The sequence below is a fragment of the Stegostoma tigrinum genome, chromosome 27 (assembly GCF_030684315.1).
Source record: "Stegostoma tigrinum isolate sSteTig4 chromosome 27, sSteTig4.hap1, whole genome shotgun sequence".
NCBI classification, from domain to species: domain Eukaryota; kingdom Metazoa; phylum Chordata; class Chondrichthyes; order Orectolobiformes; family Stegostomatidae; genus Stegostoma; species Stegostoma tigrinum.
The window spans coordinates 35,532,316-35,545,853 of NC_081380.1; the positions used below are offsets into that span (position 1 = coordinate 35,532,316).

The 13,538-nt window shown below is 42.1% G+C and overlaps 1 protein-coding gene across 2 annotated transcripts in view; it reads right to left on the reverse strand.

Moving 5' to 3' along the window:
• The window catches only part of akap10 (A kinase (PRKA) anchor protein 10), an 81,955-nt gene extending 70,314 nt beyond the window's left edge, over positions 1-11,641 (reverse strand). For both annotated transcript variants that reach the window (XM_048557235.2, XM_048557236.2), the window contains exon 1: positions 11,451-11,641. In XM_048557235.2, coding sequence (XP_048413192.1) covers positions 11,451-11,472 — 22 coding nt within the window. In that variant the 5' untranslated portion in view covers positions 11,473-11,641. The remainder of the gene's footprint in view (positions 1-11,450) is intronic.
• Between the last annotated feature and the right edge of the window lie 1,897 nt (positions 11,642-13,538).

The window sequence follows — 13,538 nt, forward strand, 5'->3', positions numbered from 1 at the left end:
TCTTACAATAATTGCACTCAATTGTGCATGAAGTTTACAACATGTATATTCACAATCATTTGAACATGCACTAACTTAAACACATCAAAATCATAATTCAGCGAACTATGTAGGCGTAAATCTAAGATACTCATCTGTGGTATTTCTATTTGCTTGTAAACATCACCTCACAAACTGGTGTACTGATTAGAACATAGAACATAGAACATAAAACAATACAGCGCAGAACAGGCCCTTCAGCCCTCGATGTTGCGCCGACCTGTGAACTAATCTAAGCTCCTCCCCCTACACTATCCCATCATTATCCATATGCTTATCCAATGCCCCTAATGTGGCTGAGTTAACTACATTGGCAGGCAGGGCATTCCACGCCTTTACCACTCTCCGAGTAAAGAACCTGCCTCTGACATCTGTCTTAAATAAATCACCCCTCAATTTGTAGCTATGCCCCCTTTTACAAGCTGAAGTCATCATCCTCGGAAAAAGACTCTCACTGTCCACCCTATCTAATCCTCTGATCATCTTGTATGTCTCTATTAAATCCCCTCTTAGCCTCCTTCTCTCCAATGAGAACAGACCCAAATCCCTCAGCCTTTCTCCATAGGGCCTGCGCTCCAGACCAGGCAACATCCTAGTAAATCTTCTCTGCACCTTTTCCAATGCTTCCACATCCTTCCTGTAATGGGGCGACCAGAACTACACACAATGATTCAACAAGGGATTACCACAGCCTTTTATATGCAAATATTGTTTTGTTTTTAAACTTGACCGGACTGAAAAAAAAATTGAAAAAAGGTCACCACAATAAATTTGAAGTAATTTTGTTTTTAAGGAAACTTTATATCGTACTCTTAAACATGTCATACATAACTCATTTTTAATTCACTTATTGTTCAACTCTAATTGTACTTGAAAAAGATGATGCAATATCACCTTATTCAACCGCCGCAGCCTGTGAAGTTACCCTAATGCTGTCAGGTAAAGAATTCATGGCATTACGCACAGCCATTGACTACTTGGCCCATTGTATCAATTTGGGTCTCTGCAGGAACACCTCATGAAGCACCTGCAAACATATCCTCTTCAGATAATTATTCAATTCTCTTCTGAAGGCCTTGATAGGATCTGGAACGTGATGCTGGCAAATTCAAACTGTTGATACATAAAAATACTTGCATCACTTCTTTTCCGATCACCACCTCTCAAAAGAGAACAGCCCCCAGCTTCTCCAACCTACCCATAGTTACAGGTTTTTGGTTCCATGCAACGATGCAAAACAGCAATTTATTTCCAAGTCAGAACGATGGGCAACTTGGAAGGGAACTTATTCACAGCTGCACTTTTATGCACCTTCTGCCCTTGTCCTTTTGGGTAGTAAGAGTTGCAGAGGTGGCATTAACAACGTATTGAAGAATTACTGCCCCTCCAACACATCACATTAGCTCTGAAGAACAGTCAGCCAGATTCAAAACGTTAGCTTGCTGTCTCTTCCTCCATGCTACCTGACCTACTGATTTCCAGCATTTTTTGTTTTCAGTTGCTGAAATGTACCTTGTAGATGGTACACATTTTAGGTTTGTCGTGGTGGAGGAAACAAACATTTGAGGTGGTGTTTGTGGTTTTGGTGGGAGGGGCGGGGTGTTGTCATCTCAGTGATCTGCTGCATTAAGGATGATGTTAAGTTTTGGGGGTTTTGTTGAAGCTGCAGTCATTCAGCTAAGTGGACAGCTTTCCATCAATGCCTGACTTGTACCTTGTATGGTCAGAGAATTTATCAGGAATCAGGATTGAGTTTCTTGCTGCAGAATCCTCAGTCTCTGACTGGCTTTGGTAGCCAGTATATGTGTACCTTGTGTGGCTAAGTCTCTAGTTTCTTATAACTTGCAAAAATTAAAAATTTGGGCTGCCACATGCCAGCTTCAAGTATTCTCGGGGTAGCTCTGGGTTCGATTTCATGCTTGGGTGACCATGCATGAAATTTGCACATTCACCCCACGTCTGAGTGGGTTTCCCCCAGGTGCTCCAGTTTCCTCCCACAGTCCAAAGATGTGCAGGTTAGGTGGACTGGCCATGCTAAAATTGCCCATAGTGTCCAGGAGTGTGTAAATTAAGTGGATCAGCCACAGGAATTACAGGGAGAGGGTAGGGGGTGCATCTTGGTGGGATGCTCTTCAGAGGGGCAGTGTAGACTTGTTGGGACAAATGGCCTGTTTCCGCACAGTAGGGATTCGATGACGATTTGACGATGATGATCCTCACCCACCAACAACTCATCCCCCATCCTTCAAATGCAGTTTATCCTGCCTTTCACAACTTGTTTCCATGAGCATTTAATTTCCTGTTTGAGATTAAGTATTTCCAGAGTTCTTTCAGATGCTGATCTCTCCAACTACATTTTCCTGGGAACATTTGTTTGAGAAAGTAGTCTCTCGACTGTCCTCAGCTTCAAGTTGATGCTTTGTGTTTTTGGTGTAAATTCAAGCCATAAATGTAATTGCCTTCTGGCATGAATTATTGCATTCGTCCCCCCCATCATAGTAATCTGCATAATTTGAGGTGACCTGTATGCGTCCTTCAGGTTTATTTATTGTTAAATCTCCCTGACAAGTTTTGATTGCTAAGGGAGATCAGAAATAAATTTTCCAGAGTTTTTCTTCCATTTCTCTGGTTTCTTGTACTTTCAGGCGATTACATGGCTATGGAGAAAGGAGGGGAGGTGAAAGGTAGAGCAGGAAATGTTTAATTATGATCCGCCAGGATCAGAAGTCAGAGACAAGTTTATGAGGCAGCTCGTCTTTTCCTTTTTTTTGTATATTAACATTGATTAAAGAACACCACATAAAGCTCCTCTGGGTATTATCCAGTTTATCCATACATTCGCTATTTCCTTACTTTTATTCTCATCCACATTACGGCTGCTTTCCTTCAAGCATCCACACACAACAGTTAACAATTTATGTCATCCACGTTATTTAACTGCTCAATCATCAGGGAGTACATTGAATGAAATACAATGAATAAGCTTCGAATGCTTTTCAGGAACAATACAATATAATAACAATCTGCAGCAGCAAAATGCAACTGGATATATCCATCTAATTCCAGTTGTACTGTACAGTAGTTTGAAATTTCAGTTGCAAATGCTGCAATACACAATCTTGGTTTCCCATGAAAGGTCTAACTTACAACTGTACAGCAACCTTGTTTTATTAGGCCATCAACTTCACTTATCAAACTTCAGCACAAGTCTAGAGCCTGGACTCTCTGGCATTCCGATGAGATTACAAGGGACCCTTATTAAGGGAATGAATTAATAATTGGCAGAGGAAAAGTTACTTGAGAGCACTACTATAATAATTAAATAATGACAACAGGACAAAAGAAGAGAGGCATAAACTGGTAAGCAGGACAATCAGGGTTTTTAAAAAAATTTAACCTATTTTTCTAATCATCTGTTCAGAGATGTTATTACACATCTCTCTGGAGCAGGTGGGTCTTGAACCTGACCTCCTGGTCCAGGGACAGGGACAATACCACTGCACCACAAGAAGGCCCAAGGACGATCAAGGTTATGTTAGGACGAAGAGTGAAAAAAGCTGGAATGGCTATTTGATAAACTGGAAGAAGTTATGGACTTACTCATGGGATTGCAATATGATTGGATGGAGAAATGGAGGAAGTGAGGGAAATCTTGAGTTCCTTTGGAAGACTGAGCTACATGGGTCCAAAGAGAGATCAATAACAAACCAAACTTAAATTCACTTGAGATAACAAGGTGTAGAGCTGGATGAACACACATCTTCAGAAAGATGGGTCTTGGCCCAAAACATCAGCTTTCCTGCTCCTCTGATGCTGCTTGGCCTGCTGTGTTCATCCAGCTCTACACCTTGTTATGTCAGATTCTCCAGCATCTGCAGTTCCCACTATCTCAAATTTAATTGATTTGTCCTTTTGTGTCAACAATAGTGGATGTAAAAATATTTATAAATAGTCATGTGATTGTACTCAAGAACATGATATTTAATGTTACAAACAAAGGTTTTCTGTTAATTTTCATTGCAACCTATCATAACATTAGGAACTTTTAGTCTAGAGATAATAGGAACTGCAGATGCTGGAGAATCCGAGATAACAAAGTGTGGAGCTGGATGAACACAGCAGGCCAAGCAGCATCTCAGGAGCACAATAGCTTTTTATTGTTTATGCTAATCTGAGTAGGTGTTGTTTAGCTCTTCACCACTCATCACAGCTCCCCTAGAAAACAACTTTTCCCTCCAAGCAGCAGAACTCTAACTAGGTCAATCAGATTTTCCATGTAAACAATCTAATCCCCACGCAGTGTTGCAATACATCAAACCCAGTGTATTATGACAATACAGGAATACAGCTTTGTGCCCATTACTGCACACAAAGCAAATTCCATTTATGTCTTCAGATATAAAGAGATCAATCACATTGCCCTAAATCATGAAGTGGAGGAGATGAAAGGAAGAAAAAGCAAATAAAAAGACCGTATGCCATGACAAGGCACATTCCAAAAACCTCAGCAAGGTGGTTGACAACTCACTTGAGGAGACAAGTGTGGGGGATACATGAACCTCTCTCGTATACTGTAAAGGAGAAAATTGGAAATGAGAAAACAGAAAATAGCTCAATAAATTAACCCCTCCAAAATCCAGGATCACTTAACATAAGTACACAGGTTACAGACTTTGCTCCAAAGTCATTCAGTATGACAGTGTGAAGCAAATGCCTTGAGCAGTACAGCTTTATACTTTCACCATGCATCAGGTGTACAAACACATTCTGTAGTGTGACACAATATAATCAATTTACTGGGTTCTAGAAGCATAAGGAAAAGTCAAGGACACAAAAAGGCCTTCTGCAGCAATGGATTTCCCAGAAGTATGTTCCTAAACTGGCTGAATTTTTCAAAAATTTCTCCCAAGAAGTTCTATTAACAGGGGTGGGTGGATTGCAGAAGGAGGCTGTACCATAACTGAATGGAACAGACCATTTGGTCTCTCTCCTCTCCATAAATGTTCGATATAATTGAGCTCTACAAATGTTCACAGCATGGTGGTTGGGTGAAATGTGAGGAAGATGTTATGAGAATACAGGGTGACTTGGACAGGCTAGGTGAGTGGACGGATGCATGACAGATGCAGTTTAACGTGGGTAAATGTGTGGTTATCCACTTTGGTGGCAAGAACAGGAAGGCAGATTACTATCTGAATGGAGTCAATTAGGTAAAGGGGAAGTTCAACGAGATCTGGGTGTTCTTGTACATCAGTCAATGAAAGCAAGCATGCAGGTACAGCAGGCAGTGAAGAAAGCTAATAGCATGCTGGCCTTCATAACAAGAGGAATTGAGTACAGGAGCAAAAAGGTCCTCCTGCAGCTGTACAGGGGCCTGGTGAGAACGCACCTGGAGTATTGTTGCAGTTCTGGTCTCCCAATTTGAGGAAGGACATTCAGGCTATTGAGGCAGTGCAGCGAGGGTTCACGAGGTCAATTCCCAGAATGGCAGGACTATCATATGTTGAAATATTGGAGCGACTGGGCTTGCATACACTTGAGTTTAGGAGGATGAGAGGGGATCTGATTGATACGTATAAGATTATTAAGGGATTGGACAATCTGGAAGCAGGAAGTATATTTCCGTTCATGGGGGAGTCCAGAACCAGAGGACACAGTTTAAAAATAAGAGGTAGGCCATTTAGAACAGAGTTGAGGAGAAACTTCTTCATCCAGAGAGTGGTGGACATATGGAATGCTCTGCCACAGAAGGCAGTGGAGGCCAACTCTCTGGATGCTTTCAAGAAAGAGATAGATAGAGCTCTTAAAGATAGTGGAATCAAGGGTTATGGGGATAAGGCAGGAACAGGATACTGATTGTGGATGATCAGCCATGATCATAATGAATGGTGGTCCTGGCTCGAAGGGCCGAATGGCCTACTCCTGCACCTATTGTCTATAAAAAGAAATCTATTTAATGTACCTGCTGTACTGCAATGCGTTTAATCCCATTCTTCACTCCTCTGACTGGTACACAGTTAAAATATTCATCGACTATTTTCAATGCTTCCAAGAATCCTACTTTCACCACTATTTCTGGCAGAGCACTGCAACTCCTGAAACCTTCAAAGAGATTAATTATATGCCCTTTAAGTTACTAACTCTTTGACCAACAGAAATAGGCCAATTTAACTGAGCAAACCAGCTCTATCAGATCATGATTTAACAAATCGTAAGGGAAAAGTTTCTCTAGTCTTTCCTCAAAACTAAAACCATCTTTGGGATTCTCCATTTCACCCAATTTGATTCCACAAGTATTCATTTTCCAATTCTATTTTAAAACAAACTATTTTTATTTTCTCACTCTTGCCCTGGCCTTTTGTAGCACTGTATTACATTTACAGTCTTTCATGGGGAATCTAATCAAAGCATTTCCAAGCCTCTCAAAATAAAAACTACAATCTACAGAATCCTATTAGGCTCTTGTGACATAGTGGTTGCATCCCTACCTGAGTGCTTACCTGTTTCAAAGGCGTGTCCATAAGCACATCTGAATAGGATGATTACAAGTATCTACCATCACTACACAACATGGGCCTTTAGCCGACCAACAGAATATGGGTTCTTGTGGCACAGTGATAGCATTCCTACCTTTGGGCCAAAAGGCCCAGATTCAAGTTCTATCTGCCCCAGATATGTGACGTACCACGTCTGATCAGGTTGATTAAACTCTGGCAACATAAGAGTCTTACGGCACATGGCAGTGCCCCTACCTCGAAATTAAAATGTTGCATTTGACTCCTGCTCCAGAGGCATACCATAATATGTAAGAATAGTTTGATTAAAGTTATCTACAGATTTGTTTGTTAAAGTTTTCAATGAAAAAAAAACCTTCTCCAGCAGGAATGCTCTCTTCTAAGATTATTCCAGCAGATTAGGTTATTGCTGTACAAGCACTATTTCACAGTAACCCTTAGGATATTCCTCAATCTCTACAACGGACAATCCCCTCAGCCCAAGAATCAAACTGGGAATGAAAGCAAAAACTGTGTGTACTGATTATTTACATTTTGACAATTACTGATAAGGAAGCATGTTACCTCTATTTGCACAGAAAATTGTAAAAAAGACCTGCAAGTAATAACGAAGTGTCTTTTCCCCTGACTAGTTTCTGAAGAAATAGCATGTTCCTTACACATTGCTAGTCCACAATTTTGTTCACTTGTATCACCATACAGAAGTATTCATAGATTGATCAGTAATGAGATTTCAGCTCTTCACCATTTATGACTTTTATACTGCAGGTCAAAAATGTCTACAGAATGTATTATTTCAAAAATAGTTGGTGTTAATGAAAGATTCTGCTCAAATATTTATGACACTATAGATATCACCAGAACTACCTTTTGAACTTGAATCGTGATATAACACTTCCTAAAGACTACCACTCTTCATCTTCACTTTTGCTGACCATTTTGGAATTCTGAATGGTTAGGAAATGCAACTAGTGAAACCATTTAGAACATATCACAAACTGTTCACTAGTTTGGTTTGTTTCCTTTCTGTTATCTACAGAAACTTTAAAATAAATAATGTGAATTGCCCAATGAAGAACCCTGGATGAATACTGTGCTGGAAGAACACTTCCACCTCAACAACTTCAATTCTCAAGTATTTCAGTAATTCTGAGGCTTCTTCCAAATTTCTCACTGTTGCTTTGCAATCCTTGCACTACTGCTTTATCTTTTATTATTAGTTGTCTCTGCTTCCATGTTGACGGCAGCTTAATTAGTACATTTGTGGTTATTTTAAAGGATTGACACTGCTTTCCTTGTGTCAAATATAGTAGAAACTAAAGTAAAACTAAAAGATACACAAACATTCACATTAAATGTGAAACAACCTCAGAATTTTATGAACAATACTCTCTCATCAGAAATATATTTTGCCACAAAAGTAATTTTTTAAAAAAAAATCAATCTCTAGGTTTAGTAAAGCAATGTTTGATGACGAGGATATTACTAGTGGTCACAAATGAACACTTTGTTCTCCTCCACCACACACCATAAAAACTTGTTATAATTTAATCAACTGTACAGAAGTTAGTACTTTTCTGGAAACCTGTAAAGCACATTTGCAGCTGCGAGGGTGGATGAATAAGCAACAGATTTCAACAACCCTTAGCATTTAGCTGACAGGAGGTGCGACTTGTGTGGGGTGAGAGGCTTACTATTTTCACATATATTAACAATGCTGATGTTACTGTGAAGCTAACCTGTCGTCTATAGCAATTCAAACATTCACAAACCTTTACTTCTGGCAATACCAAGTTGCTTGCTGAAAGAGGCCTTCAAAATTATTAAATGAGCATAGACACTGAAGTAAAAATCAAAAGAACTGTGGATGCTATAAATCAGGAACAAAAACAGAAGTTGCTGGAAGAGCTCAGCAGATCTGACAACATCTGTGAAGAAACAAAAATCAGAGTTAATGTTTCGGGTCCAGTGACCCTTCCTCAGAACAGTTCTGCGGAAGGGTCACCAGACCTGAACATTAACTCTGATTCTTCTTCACTGATGCTGAGAGACCTACTGAGCTTTTCCATAGACAGTGAAGTGTCCACTAATATTCCAATACTAGAGTTGTAAAAAGCAACTGATGCTTTACAGAGTACATAGGGTCTGCACATTTTTAAGAACTTGTAAAGGTTCAGTGCTAAGTTATCTTATAGATTAAAACTATATATAGTTACATAAATCTTTACGGACAAGTGTGTATATTCAATGAAGATGATTGCAGTTGACAATACATTTGTATCTGAAGGATTAGGTCCCAGTTTGGAAAGACCTTATGAGAAAGCTTAGATGACAGGCAAGGACTACTTGCATTTATACTGCAATACATGTAGTAGAAAATCTTCACAGGGCTGTTAGCAAATAGGTCTGTGGGCCACTAAGAAAATCTGGAAACAGATGATTCAATGCTTGGTCAAACAGCTAGGATATCAGGAGGATCTTAATGAAGCAAAGAGAAAAGTTTGTGTGTCTGTATACATGTGTTCCAGAGCCTATGAACTAGGCAGCTGAAGAAACAAACATCAATACAGGAGCGGTTAAAACCAGGAATGCACAAGAGCCAAAAGTGGAGAAGTGCAAAGATAGCAGAGAATTGTGCACCTGCAGCTTAAAGCGATATGGAGAGGCAAGACAATAGAGGGATTTGAAAACATGGACAACACTTTTATACGGAGATACTGCCCTATCAGAAGGCAACATGGCACAATGGTGCTGAGTGAATGGGACTTAGCATAAGACAGGATACTGTTAGTAAAGCTTAGGATGAGCTCAAATTTTCAGGGATGGAAGCTGGCAAGGAGAATGGTGGAACATACAAGTCTTCAACAAGAAAGGCATAGATAAGGCACAGAAATGGGCAATATTAAAAAAGGAAGCATGCAGCAGAGCTGAAGGAATGGATGTGTGATCAGAATTTCAGTGTTAAGTACAATGCCAAAACTATGAACAAGAAACCAATACCAATTTATCGTTCCTAGCTTGAAGTACTTCTGGTGTGCTGAATTTGGAAACTTGCTGTGTGTAGTAAGGTCTCATAACTGGAATCAGATAAATGACTAGATGCACTTTGAATGGAATCAGTTTAAATGATAACTGCTAACAAGAAACTGGAAGAAATTTCCTGTTTTTCAAGTAGTGTATAGGATCTTTTGGAAATGCCTAATTTAATTTTAAGGATTTTAATTAACTATCTTATACAAAAGATGGCACCTCTAGCAGTGGAGTATCTGTTTACAATTACACTGATTGGTTAGCTTAGATTGAAGACTGGAGTGGCTTGAACCATGGCCTATTGACACGCAAGTGAGAATGTTACCAGCAAGCCAAGTTAGGAGGAATATACACAAGATATGATAAATGCCAAATTCACACACCCTTTTATAAATAGTCCAAAGCGCCTCTCATTCTCAATTCTAAAGCACATCAATTGTCATGTTTGCAGACTAATCTGAATGGAAGATTGGCAACAGACAAGAGTGCTACTGGAATTGACAGAGAGGACACAACTACAATCAGGGTGTCTTGAGCATCTATTGCCTTCCTAAGTAACTACTCATGATAGCATGTTTCAACATTTAATGTTTTTCTAGGAACAATGTTGTAATTTATTTTAAAGGTCTAATATTGAATGAAATAGTTATCCTCTCCATTAGTTTGATCAAATTCTAACAAGCAATGCCAGGAAGAGGAAACAAATACATCATTAACTGAAATTTACAGCTAATTGACTTCCACATCATAACTTGTTCTTTACTGTAAACATTCAAAAAACAAAGAAGCCACAAATCATATATCTCATTTTTATCCTATAAAATTCAGGTAGTTACTGAAACAAGTAACCTGCATTAAAAATTTCAATTTATATTTATACAATTGAACATTACAGTTGGATGTGAAAGGCCTACAGAGTTCGTAAAAGATTCACAAGAATGACTTCAGTGATGCAGAACTTTGGTGATGTAGGCAAATTGGGGAAGTTGAGACTGTATTCTTTGAAAAAAAGAGTTGATACAGGTGCTCAGATCACAAGGGGTCTTGACAATAGGTAGGGAAAAAATTGTTCCCAAAGGTTAAAGTGACAGAGTTAGACACAGTTTTAAGGCATTTGGTAAAACTTGTAATCATGAGGTAAAAACATTTTCACCCAAAGGTGTCTGGAATGCACTACAATAGGGTGTGACGGAGGCAGATTCAATTGACCCATTTAAGAGGAAATTGAATAATTATCCAAAAAATAAGAGCGTGCAAGGCCACGAAGAGAAAAAGAGTGAAGTGGCACAAGACAAATTTCTCCTTTGAAGGGATAGCACAGAGACGAAGTATCGAATGACCTTGTGTCACTTCCATCCTGTGACTGAGTTGACTTCACAAGAGTTCGAAACCTCTATATCGTCAATCCCGCTGCACTCACTTAGTAATCTTCCCCACCCCAAATCGCCATTAGTTCTTTTTAAACGCAACACAACGCCAAGGTGACACAAGACCACCACGCTATGCAGCTGTGATTGAACGCAGTCGCCTAAATTGCATAACACTCCCCCGTTTCAAAATACAGTAGAGACGTGAAAGTTTGTGGTTTCTCTCCATACTCTCGGGTTGAATTTAAGATTCTTCTGCTTGAACTGTTGAATTCACTGCGTTAAAATTAGAGCAAGGGCATTCGTTGGTGTCTTTTTGCACTCGAATGTACAGAACATTAATAAGAAGCAGACCAAAAGAGAATGAAGCCTGCTCAGGCTAGAGACTGTATGGGAAGGAGAGAGGGTGTTGCCGATAAAGCAGGAGCCGGTTGCGGGAGGCCTGTCCCCAGTAGCAGGGCCTGGTGTCTCCGCCTCCCTCTCACCAAACCCTCCTTACCTTTTCGCCTAAAAAATGACATGTTCGGGGACTATGCGGGAATTGTGGCGCCGCTCGTTCAGTGCATGGCCGGCGGCTCAAACCTCGTTTCATTCATTATACGAGAGGGAAAGAGGGAGCTGTCAAACCGGCACTTCCTCCTCCTCTAAGTCTCCTGTCGGCGGCCATCGAGCCAAACGGAAGGCGGTGGAGCCGAGTGCTGCCGAAGGAAAGGGAGCCGAGAGGAGTCGAGCGCTGCCGATGGAAAGTGTACGGAGCCGAGCACTGCCGAAGGGACGTGGGTGGAGCCGAGCGCTGCCGAAGGAACGTGGGTGGAGCCGAGCGCTGCCGAAGGAAAGTGTACGGAGCCGAGCGCTGCCGAAGGGACGTGGGTGGAGCCGAGCGCTGCCGAAGGAACGTGGGTGGAGCCGAGCGCTGCCGAAGGAACGTGTACGGAGCCGAGCGCTGCCGAAGGAATGTGGGTGGAGCCGAGCGCTGCCGAAGGAACGTGGGTGGAGCCGAGCGCTGCCGAAGGAAAGTATACGGAGCCCGAGCGCTGCCGAAGGAACGTGAGTGGAGCCGAGCGCTGCGAACAGAGCCGCCCGCATTCCAGGCTTGGACTCAGCGGGAGGGATCTTAAAAGGACAAGGAACCCTCGATGCTGCATAACTGCATTCGCACTCTGCAGCCACAAGCAGAAACCTCTCACGAGTCAACTATATTTAGCACCAAACCAACATTTCCCAACAGCAACAACACAAAATTTCCCAAGTTCTTTTTTCTCGGTTAAAACGGCTGAGAAAAAAACACATTGGTTGTTAAAAGTGGTAGGACTTGCAGGTGGTTACGAATACATATTATTCACGTACAGAGGTGCCTATTCGCAAACTTGAGCAGCATCCATGTATTTTACTCCCTCCACCCACACAGCAACAAGTACCAGCAACGTTTGGACATTGAGCAGTTTTTCCAACACCTTCGCCTCCACGCTTACTTCTCTAACCGTGACCCCAACCGTCCCTCTACTGACCCCTTCTCCTGCGTCCAACACAAGTCCTCCTCCTGGACACCACCCCAAGGCCTCCTACCCTCCCTTGACCTCTTCATCTCCAACTGCCATTGAGACATCAATTGCCTCAACTTCTCCACCCCTCTCACCCACTCCAACCTCTCCTCCGCAGAACGTGCAGCCCTCCACTCCGCCCCACCAAACCCAACATCACCATAAAACCCGCGGACAAGGGAGGCGCAGTCGTAGTATGGCGCTCTGACATCTACATCACTGAGGCCAGACACCAACTCTCCGACACCTCCTACAAACGCCCCCTGGATCAGGACCCCACCCCAGAGCACCAAACCTTCATCTCCCAAACCATCCACAATCTCATCATAGATAAGAGATAATGGGAACCTCATCATCTCAGGTGACCTCCCACCCACGGCCTCCAACCTCATTGTTCCCCAGCCCCACACTGCCCGTTTCTATCTCCTACCCAAATCCACAACCCCACCTGCCCTGGTTGACCCATTGTCTCCACCTGCTCCTGCCCCACCAAATTCATCTCCACCTATCTCGACTTCATTTTCTCCCCCTTGGTCCAGGAACTCCCTACCTACATCTGCGACACTACACATGCCCTCCACCTCCTCCAGAACTTCCAATTCCCCGGTCCCCAACACCTCATTTTCACCATGGACGTCCAGTTCCTATACACCTGTATTCCTCATGCAGATGGCCTCAAGGCCCTCCGCTTCTTCCTGTCCCACAGGCCTGACAAGTCCCCCTCCACTGATACCCTCATCCGCCTAGCCGAACTCGTCCTCACCCTCAACAACTTCTCTTTCGATTCCTCCCACTTCCTACAGGCAAAGGGGGTGGCCATGGGTACCCGCATGGGCCCAAGCTATGCCTGCCTCTTTGTAGGTTACGTGGAACACTCCCTCTTCTGTACCTCCACTGGCCCTAAACCCCACCTCTTCCTCCATTACATTGATGCTCGCTGCTTCATGCTTCCACAAGGAGCTCGAACAGTTCATCCACTTCACCAACACCTTCCATCCCAACCTCAAGTTCACCTGGACTATCTCTAACACATCCCTTACATTCCT